General features: G+C 50.1%; 2 protein-coding genes; one reads left to right on the top strand and one right to left on the bottom strand.

The window, feature by feature from the left end:
* Positions 1-280: 280 nt before the first annotated feature.
* Positions 281-2,245, top strand: CHC_T00007147001 (hypothetical protein). XM_005710569.1 is given in 2 exon segments: positions 281-2,083; positions 2,084-2,245. The coding sequence occupies 1 exon segment, from the start codon at positions 281-283 to the stop codon at positions 2,081-2,083; it is 1,803 nt and encodes a 600-aa protein (XP_005710626.1). The 3' UTR covers positions 2,084-2,245.
* A 3,128-nt stretch (positions 2,246-5,373) lies between these two features.
* CHC_T00007146001 (hypothetical protein) lies at positions 5,374-9,741 on the bottom strand. Its single transcript, XM_005710568.1, has one exon. It carries the CDS (start codon positions 9,739-9,741, stop codon positions 5,374-5,376), a length of 4,368 nt encoding a protein of 1,455 aa, XP_005710625.1.
* Between the last annotated feature and the right edge of the window lie 605 nt (positions 9,742-10,346).

Here is a 10,346-nt window from a genome sequence, read left to right as displayed (position 1 = left end):
CAATCTCGAATCCTCCCATAACAAGCTCCGCACAGACGCCGAGAACGAAATTGCCATCCTCAAGAGTCGATACCCGCAACACGCCCATCCGCAGCAGACCCAGCCCTCGACCGTCGGCCCACCCGCAAACTCCATCGCCCAGGACGATCGCGCCGCGAAGGATCAGCCCGCCCCAGACACTTCCGCCTCCAACCCAGGCCCCAATAATCCTTCCAACTCGGCCTCCCGACCGCCGAACGGACTCCCCACGTCCGCCCCCGCCTCCGCATCCCCCTCCACTATGCCTGGACCCGCCCCGCCCATGGCCTCTGCTCCGCTCCCCTCCACTGCGTCAAACCCCGCCTCCCTTCCGCCCTCGGGAGTTCACCGCAACCCGAGCCAGGGCCCCATCCCCCCGATGCAGACCATTCCACCTTCCGACGGTCCCTCACGACCCTTGCCATCCCGTCTGTCGGGGCCGCTCACATCCATTCCCGCCCGCACTCATCCTGACCCTTCCAACCCTCAGCCAGGTCACCCCGCAGGCCCTTACTCTTCTAACCTCTCGTCAAGTTTTTCCGTGTCTCGCACGGTCTATCAATCTCAGCACCCAAGCCTGCCTGGCCAACTGCATGGCCTGCCTCAGCATCATTCGCAGCAGTACCACCCTCAGTCTCATCCCGACCAGCAGGGACTGCCTCACCATCAAAAGTTTCCTCGCATCGTCACTCACCAACACCCGCATCACATGCAGCTCGGTCCGCATGCGTCAGGACCCCTGCCTCCCCCCGGCACTCTTGCCGGCAATGCGTCTAGCATCCCGTCCATGATGTCCAACGGCACGCCCAGCGAGCCGCGAGCCGCTATTGCCGGGCCTCATGATGCCCAGTCCATGGGGATTATGACCAACGGGCCGTCCCAACGCCAGGATGAACGTATGATGGCGAACAAAGGCGCCCGGGGTCGTGTACCGCCACCGAGAGGTGCTCCCCATACCAGCATGCTTACGGCTCCCTCAGGGCAACCAGGAAGTATCACCCCATCCGGCCGATCCCGACATCCTGTCATGACAACCATGGATGAACAACCAAGGGGTATGCCCACCCTTGATGATTGGGAGGTCCGCAGTGGTCGTGCCGCCGATGGCTCGAAAGTCAATATGAACTTGTACTTGCAGAATTCACTGCACCACGACTCAGTCGTTTGTTGTGTTCGGTACAGTCGAGATGGCCGGTATTTAGCCACAGGCTCGAACAAGGTGGCGGATATTTACGACCCTTCTACTGGACAGCGAATTTCTAGATTTGTTGATGCCTCTCGAGGAGAAGATGAGGAGGCCGCCCCAGGAAATGACAGCTACGTGCGCGCCGTTTGCTTCTCACCAGATGGCGAATGGCTGATCACAGGCGCCGAAGACCGCGTTGTCAAGATCTGGGATATCAGACATCGCACGGTGAAGCATACCCTCGCCGGACACGGCACGGACATATATTCTGTGGATGCTAGTGCGGATGGCCGCTTCATAATTTCTGGCTCGGGTGACAAGAAGGCCAAGCTCTGGAATCTGGAAACTGGAATGCTACTGAGGACGTTGGGTGATGAATATAATCAAGGCCCGACAGATGGAATCACATCGGTGTCGGTTAGTCCGACAAATCAACTCGTTGCTGCTGGCTCTCTGGATAAGGTCGTTCGCGTATGGGACGTCGCGTCTGGCCATCTCCTTAGAACATTCGAAGGCCATAGGGACTCGGTGTACTCGGTTGCTTTCTCTCCAGACGGCAGATTGCTACTGTCGGGTTCGCTGGACAAGACTTTGAAACTCTGGGATCTGAGTGCACCATGCCCAGCCTCTTGTCGTCTGACTTTCACGGGGCACGAAGATTTTGTTCTTTCCGTGGCATTCAGTCCAAGCGGTAAATGGCTGATATCTGGTTCGAAGGATCGAACAGTGCAATTCTGGGATCCCAGGCAGTCATCGATGTGCCAGATGCTCAAAGGACATAAGAATTCCGTCATTAGCATCGCTCATAACCCGATGGGCAGCTACTTGGCGACAGGGTCCGGAGATTGCCGAGCTAGAACATGGTCCTACGAGTACTGACGTATCAAAACGATGATAAGAAATATGGAAATCACCAATCTACTACAGTATTCTGTAAACCGCGAAGCGTTGCCATCCGAAACGATCTTCAGCTTTATTACCCTCCTACGCACCCCATTTGTATCATGAAATAATAAATCGCGTTTGAAGAAGTTTGACGAAGGAATCTTTGCAGCAACTCTGTTCTGAGTGGTGCTTATTCTTCGCATGTGAGTTCTACGCACGTGTGGCACTCCAGACCTTCGCCTCAATCAGAAACACGTTTCAATTTCAAAGACAGTAGGCACTCTGGTTGCCAGTGTTTGCACGAAGGGACTCGTCATCTTTCAAGAGGCACGATCACGTCGGTTGCTTTAATCCTACTGTACATCTCTCATATTTTATCTGCAGTCGTCGAAGATTTGCCATGTTTAGTTCTTACGTGCTGAGTCGTGACTATGATGCCAAAGAAAACCTGCCCATCAGTTTTACACTTCGCGAAAGCAAGATCGTTTCTCTAGAGCAAACACAAACCTGAAACTGAAAATGAAGTGCGTTATTAGAGAGTGCAAAAGTCCCTGGCATTCCTAACTCTTACTTTACATGGCTTGGCTCAATTCCTTCATTCATTCCAAGGCCCTGTTCTCCGAAGACTGCAACAGAAAAAATGACGTTGCATATCAGCGGTAGCCTTGGTGGGACAATGCGCGAAATTTGAAGTAGAAAGAGGGGATTGCAACGAACCGCAAGAGGAATAATGACATATTTGTTTTGGTTCGAGCTTTTCTCCACGCAAAGGAGGTATCGTCTTTCTGGTTTGAGGCGCCCGCCTCCACAGAAAGTTGTATCAATGTAGAATGCTGGGCAAAAGAAGTCTTCGCCAATTCGATTCTATATCTTTTCACAAATCGTCGGGCAATCTTTGAATGGATTGAGGTGCAAAGTACATTATTGCGGTGTTAATATCGTCGCGCATTTCTCGTCTGGTACGGCCGCCGTTTCGGACCACCTGATTGATACGCGTGTTATTCGGTGGACGGACTTGTCTCGATCCTTTCATGCGAACCAGGAGCAATGCGAAAGAGATAGGCAAGTGTTTATCAGAAATATAGAGAAACAGAAAGTCTTATTTGTGAGATAGGAAAAGCGCTCGACTGAAAATAAAACCCAGGGAGATGTCGCCCTCCCTCCCTGCTACACATGCCTCAACAGTCTGACTTCCTTGTCGCTTACTTTCTCGAAGCAATCAGTTCCAGACTATGCTCCTTCTGGCACAATGAAAGGAGTGAGTCGAATGGCCGTAACAGCGAAGATGTTAAAATCTCCCACCGGAAGCGATTAACTTTTCCGATTGCAGAATTTTTGCGATGCAACTGCGCATCTTGTTGTGTTTCCGCGTGCGACAACTGCGTACTCTAGCTAGCTGAAGAGAGCTTCTTGAATTGACAACTGACTCGACCTAGCAGCTTAAAGGGATCCACTCACCAAACAGCAAGCGCGAGCAAGTTTGTACCACTGAAGTAAAGCTTTGCGATGCTTCTTGCTGGGCGTATTTGAAAGAGATTTGTTCTTTCGTGTTTCCTTTCCTCGTCTGACTTTAGACTTTCTTTCTTCAAAGTCTTTCAAAATTCTGCAGATGCCATTCCTCTTTCTTCACAATTGTAGGTTACAAGCCGACGTGCTTCGAAAGCCTTTAGCTACCCGACGTAGGATCAGTGCTTTTGTCAGTAGCGTACTTCAAATATGAAAGATGAAATACACAGTTTGGTCTATGCGTGAAATAGAGGGGCATTGCAAAGACAATGGTTTTCTCGACAGTTAGAGTTGCACATGTTGCTTTATTGCATCAATACCAACACCATATGCGGGATCTCACATGAGTTTATTTACTGCACAGGAATAGGTCAATTATACGGAAGAGTCGCACTGCACAACATCCCCTCTCTGAGAAGAGTTTTACTGATCCACTGAATGCCAGAAGGCTGGCAACCGGCATCCCGCGGAAAATACGGGACTTTCTTCGCGCTTTAGACTTTTCCCGTGGGTAACTTTGACTGATTGCCTTTCACTGATATGGAAACTTGAAAGCTGTTTCGGCGATATTGCGTCTTTTCGTCCTTGTGAACGTCTGGATTGGTACGGCAAGGGTTTTCCCTCGAGGAAGATTTCAAATTTCCAATGTTCCGTTTCGGGGGCTGGAATATGCACGACCATGAAGTTGCATGGACGACAATGAAGTCGCCCATGAAGGACTCTGGCTTCTTCTGGTAGATGGCGCCCCTCGCCTACTTTTTAAGGGTAATAATTTGAAAAGTACACGCGTGCTTCAGTTGATCTTGCCTAGCGACGGGGTATCACCAGTGCGCAGCAAATGCGAGATCGATCTTCCTGAAAATGTAGTAGCTCATTTTGCGATGAGATACAAGACAGAGAGGTTTTAATAGGAGAGCGGGGCGACAGTAGTTAACTTTGAAAAGTCGGACTTCAGAAAAAGTGGAATGGTTTGATTTGAAGGCTAGCTGCCTCGCATGGCAAGAACGGAATAGATGAGCCCCGCGTTTGGGTTAGGCGTTCGGGGACAAACATGAGGAAGTGATCCATCAGTGTTAGAAGAATCGCAGCGCGTGGGCGAGCTTGTGGAACAAGGCGAACAAGATTTAGAATAAAAAGTTGAAGAAAAGGAAGAACAAGTTACCAGCGGCGTGAGTGAAAACGTTCGTTTTACCATAGATAGTTCTGAGACATTTGCGCTCTCCTCATGCGCTCACTGGTGAACCCAGGCTTGAAAAGGAAGCACGAAATAAGAAGTGGGAGCAAATAAAGACTCAGACTGCGTAATCCGTAAGTCAGGCTTTCCTTTCGCCTCGTTACTTCCCAGCCCCAAGCCTATCGGACACACACAAACATATCGTTTCCTTCTTGCAATTGTCTTGCCAGTCATGCCCAATCCTACGAATACTCTCTCAAACTATTTTCTGTTCCGATCATTTTCCTTCTCAGTCTAAGAGCTCTACATTCCCTAATTTGCCTTCCCCATTCTATCGTTCCTTTTCGGGAAACAAGCAATAGAGAAAGTCGACATATATCGAGACTTTCCTAGACATACTGACTGCGAAACAATGTCTCAATACCATTTCCGAACGAGCGAGGCAGCTCATGAGTTACAGCTCACATTGATGATTCGACAACAGCTGTCTGTGCACGAATTCTCTTTCCAAGTCAGGAAGCTACGCAGCAATGCGTATGGGCTCCAGAAAAACAGACAAGGCTGCTTGTTCGAAGCTTTTAGGTACATCGTGAATAATTAGCCACTAACTACGGATCTTTAAAGGTTTATCTGCATACCGACTCATCACGGATGTTACTTTCTTCACTGGAGCCGTACTCTTGTGTTCGATTGCCAGGGAACAGAATCCCATCGGCTCCCTCGCGTGTGGATGATAGATATCGTCCTCCTCGTCAAGATAATGAACCTTCAACTGTACAACTTCCGCCAACGGCCATTGGTCGAACACTTCCTGTGGCACGCCAAGTTTCTCTTGTATTCTCTTCCGAATTGCGTTAACGGTTTCCCCTTCTTTGCGAACCTTGATTACGAATGGAACACCAAAGAAGGTCAAGGCCTTCCACTGCCGTGACGGTTTATCTTTCGGCAAATGCAAAACCGTCATAAGCTCGTATTCAGACCCTAGGGCATCTTCTGTTTCATCCTCGGGTACCGGTTCGGCACGCAACTCTGCAACACAGTCATGATTTCCTGTCATGAGCGGCGGGAGCGGGTCACTTGGATCAATAATCCGGAAGATCTTGCTCTGCTTGACTTCACACATCCTTATCCTCACTTCAGCTGGAATTTTGAGCTTACTGCGGACTTGATCCATGACGTCGATATATTTCGCAGACATAGGAACAAGTACAGAAAACGACTTACTTTGATCAGGGGGAATCACAATAGGTGAGTGCTGCCCATTTGGCTTTGTCGCAGTCTTCCTCAGCCGTCCGTGTCCCTCGCCGGCGATTGACAAGCTGACATCAGCCCTGATGATGTTGTCACTGATCACGCGAGCATTACTCGTATCCGCGACACTGCTATACGGAGTGGCTCGAGCCCCGCCGTCCTGCCGCCATACCACTCTGACTTCATCCTTCGAGTCAAACTCTGAAATGTGATACTCAGTCCTCTCGTACCATAAAATTTTATGTTCAGGTTGCGCGACGACGTTTTCCATGCTGTGCATTGGCAAGACTTTACGCAGCTCCTCATTTCGACGAAGCAGAAGAGGTTCTTGAGCTGCGGTTCCCCTTGTAAGATCGTGAGCGAAAAATCTCAAGTAGTCCGGATCTACGTCTTTCCCAAGCTCTCCCGCCAACACCTTTCTGGCAGTGTAGTAAGAATCCTTTCTTAACATCTCAAAGAACTTCGAGGTTGGATATTGCGCTGAACCGATAGAATTCTTATCCTTGAACTCTATTTTGACGCGATAAGCGAGATATTCAAAATAGTGGTTCACAGTAGGAAGTGGCCGCCCCCCGAGAGGACGGTCGGTCAAATCACCTCGACTGGGCTCCTGGTAGCCGTCCCATTCGACGTCATGCATTAAGACAGGCTCTGACTCTTTCCTCCTAATTTTTCCTTTTTGTTGAAATACCAAAATGTCACCACTTCCAGTATCGTACGGAATTCTGTGGTCCGCAAGCGATTTGTTCTCATTGAGATGCGCAATTTTTTCCGCGGACTCCTCTTCGAAGACTACAATTCCTGCTCCTTCGTCAAGGTCGCGAAGTGAAGCATCTCTTCTCCGAAATGACTCCAGTGCTTGTCTCAGTAACGGATGAACGTCACGGACTGGCATGCTTCTATCGACAACAAAATGACCGAGCCACTGCAGGCGCGGAGAGGGTGTGGGGCAGTAATACTTTGCGAAAAGGAGAACTTCTTTGCCATGCACAAGCGGAAAATTTGGCCATTGCACAGTGTTCGGTGGCCTATTCGAGCCAGTTTCCATTTCAGTGGTCCAGGGACTGTTATTCACGATCTCTGTCGTATTTAGCCTATCTGTATTCACTTCGCGAAGCCGCTTCATGTGCTCGGAGTAAGCTTGACCTGCCCCGAGGCAGAAAGGGGACGTAAAATCTTCCGCGTACATGCGCACCACCTGTTCCTGTCCATAAAACCCGTGCCTACCGGGATGCAGTCCGACATTGTATACACTTTGTGTCAGAGGATCTCTTGCATTTGCATCTGTGATGGGGTGTGAGTCATTCCCGTTCGCCACAAGGGAATCCGGCCGTGTTGTGTCGTTGTGGCGAATCGAGCATTTCCATAATCTCATTTGACCCGCATCGCGAACTATCTTCTCCTTCTGTAAGCGCTGCTTCAGCTCGCCAAGTTGGAGGGCTCTTTTCACATGCAGCTGATGCACTTTGTCCCACTGCACAAGATCTGACCCATGGTAGTCCACCATATCGTTATTGGTAGCTACCGCAACGTTCATATACAAATGCTGCTCTGCCATATCTCGTAGCCTTTGCTGCTCTTCCTCGACCTCCTTGGTTATCCTTTGAGCCAGTTCTTTGGGAACATCAGACTGAGCTGGTGCTTTTAGCAGGGATGGAATATCAGACTTTCGCAAATATTGTAACATATAGGCGTTGGAAAAACGGCGGTTCTGGTAATTACGGGTTCGAGGGTGCATGACACTCGGAGGATGTGTTTGAATGCCGTTCATACCAGTGGTCGAAATATCATCGTCGATACCTCGTCTTAATGAAGAGTCTCTCTCGCCGCCCACACCGAAGTTGTCCTGGATAGCTGCTTCATCGGTGACCTTGGTCACAATTTCGTCATCAAACATGTACCATTGGCTCGCTTTCTTAGGATCGGTGTCCATCATGTTCATGTTTGGACGAATGAAGACATGATAGTGGCCACCGTTGACATCCCCAATGTGCACCAAGACCGAATGAAGCACGTATATGTCATTACCATCCGAGCCTTCCACATACCGACCCAAGTCCAACTCTGATTCAAACTCATATCGATCATTGATTTTCACCATTGCGTTTCTGTGGAAATCATACTCGAATCGCTTCAAATGCAACTGAAGAACTGGCGGAAGGCTTAAAAATTTCACTCCCTTTCGGGCGTCTTGCAATTCCTCATGACCGTCAGCCCTGTACTTGTTGTCGCCGTCCATCATTTCAACTTCGATGTATTTATCAAAGGATTCGTAAATATTTCGGCAGCCTTTCACGTTAACCGAGAGGTCAGTGAAGAGTTCCTCTCGAGTAGACTTGTATTCGACATTGACGCATTCAATGTAGTTGAGCAGCTTGCCTTCGAACAAGGTCGCGAGAGTGTTAGGTTTGTTTGGAGCAATCTTTTTCATCTTCTCTGCAAGCTCGTCACACAGCATGAGTTTCAACTCTTGGACATCATGCTGTGTGAAGGCGTCGGTCGTATCCCACCCAAAAGACTCCGTGAGTTGCTTGGTCTTGACCACGGTCGGGCAAGTCTGTAGTTCGTAAAACACTTTCTGTAAAGCATACGATAATTCCGATCCGGAGTTGTCATTGCCGGAATGGGGAAGAGGCATGCTGTAAACAGCCTTACGAAATGCGCTCACCATGTACAAGGTCTGAAGTAATGAGTTCATGTAACAAGTCGCGCCCTGGTTCTTAAAACCAACAAACCCGGTGCTTTTTCGCGAATCTGTATTTTGCGTACTGTTAAACATGTTGCTCTCAGTGTTGTCCACCAAGCGGATGCGTACCATGATGACAACATTCATGTCATCGTCAGCGTATTGCGTGGGCTCAAGTACGTTAAAGGGCGCAAATTCGAGAAAGCCCCAATCGCTCGCATTCTCTTTAAAATTGTGTGACGTTTCCTTGGTTATGTCTGGTTTCTGGATCGCAGAGACGCCGGTTGGACTCCTCCCCATTGACTTGAGGGAAGAAACATTGCTCGAGTTGGATTCTACACCGTCCAAACCAGACAATGCCCGCTCGCGATCAGGGGGAGTGCGAACAGATTTCTTCGCAATGGGGGACGACGGATGTAAAAGAAGCAGAGAGAATTTGGCCGGTCGACTCCAAGTCACAGGAGTCATGGGGGTCATGGCGGCTTCCTTTCCGTTGGGACCCTTGGCGTTTTGATGGGCGTAATGAGGCTGTTCAGAACGATTGACCGGTCCTCCGCACTCGAGATAGACGGAGAGCTCATGGCTGTTAGGCTGATTTCCCCGTGGGAATATAAGCAGCCTCCATTTGTATCCATCAAACACATGCCATGGAGAGTGAACCTTTATCTCCTGAATAGTTTTGTACCTCCTGAGTACGTAGACAAAGTGTGTAGCGCTGGGCTTGGCCTCTGGAGGAATCGCAATGGGGTTGGGAGGAGCTGGGTGCGGACCGTGGACGACGGGGGGAACACGGCCTGTTGCCGCAGAGTCTGGAAAAGGAGACGGATGTAAATTGGGAGTTTCTGCGGTGGGGTTGGGGCGCAACGAAGGCTGGAGATGTACGGGAGGGAGTGATGTTGATTTGGGGATGCGATCGTCATTCTCCCCGTCGTTCAAAGTGGTGGGAGAAACGGCGTCGTTCAGATTGGCCGGGGAGACGTCCATGACGTCGACCTCAGGCGGAGAAGTGCCAGGTGGGTCTGGGACTTGTTCCATGATACACCAAAAGAAGAAGAGATTTGCGTGAAATAGAAAAGGTTAGTTGAAATGGCCGAGAGGGCCGGTGACCAGCAATGGACAGAAGCGGAAGGGGAGGGGGGAGGGAGAAAAATTGACTAGAGTGAAAGGAAGGTCTGCATGGAAGAAGGACTTGTGAGGGAAAGGAAGCAGATGGGGGCGGGGCAAGTGGGGGAGGGGGTGAAGAAGGGAATGGGGGATTGGGTACGGTGGGGGAGAGGGGTGAGTGGCGGTAGAGTGGCGTGGTGCTGCCAAGGGCTGAGAGGGAGAGAGATAGTGTGCATCGTGGATGAAGGCAGGAGGACGCCCGCGGAAAAAGCAATAATGTTCAAATGGACACAAAAAACGTCCCCCTCTCCTCGGGCTGGAAGCCAAAGTTCCTTCTCCAATTCCCTCTGTAAGTCAGTGTAAGCATCGCGATATTTAGACGACGGCCACGCATTGCTAGATTTTCACTTGTTTCTCACGGGGCCCTTGGGACTTGCACTTCCCTCCAATTCCGATGGGCCCCGGCATCTAATACCCAACACCAGTGACGGGTCACGGGGATCATGCACCGCGGTTCGATACAACGTACGGCAACG

This window comes from Chondrus crispus, genomic scaffold (genome assembly GCF_000350225.1).
Source record: "Chondrus crispus Stackhouse genomic scaffold, scaffold_62, whole genome shotgun sequence".
Lineage (NCBI taxonomy): Eukaryota > Rhodophyta > Florideophyceae > Gigartinales > Gigartinaceae > Chondrus > Chondrus crispus.
This window is presented reverse-complemented; position numbering and strand designations above follow the sequence as displayed.

What these genes read in the sequence shown, in the direction of transcription:
- CHC_T00007147001 (XM_005710569.1), top strand. Translation starts at nt 281, where the DNA reads ATGCCTGGACCCGCCCCGCCCATGGCCTCTGCTCCGCTCCCCTCCACT.
- CHC_T00007146001 (XM_005710568.1), bottom strand. Translation starts at nt 9,741, where the DNA reads ATGGAACAAGTCCCAGACCCACCTGGCACTTCTCCGCCTGAGGTCGAC.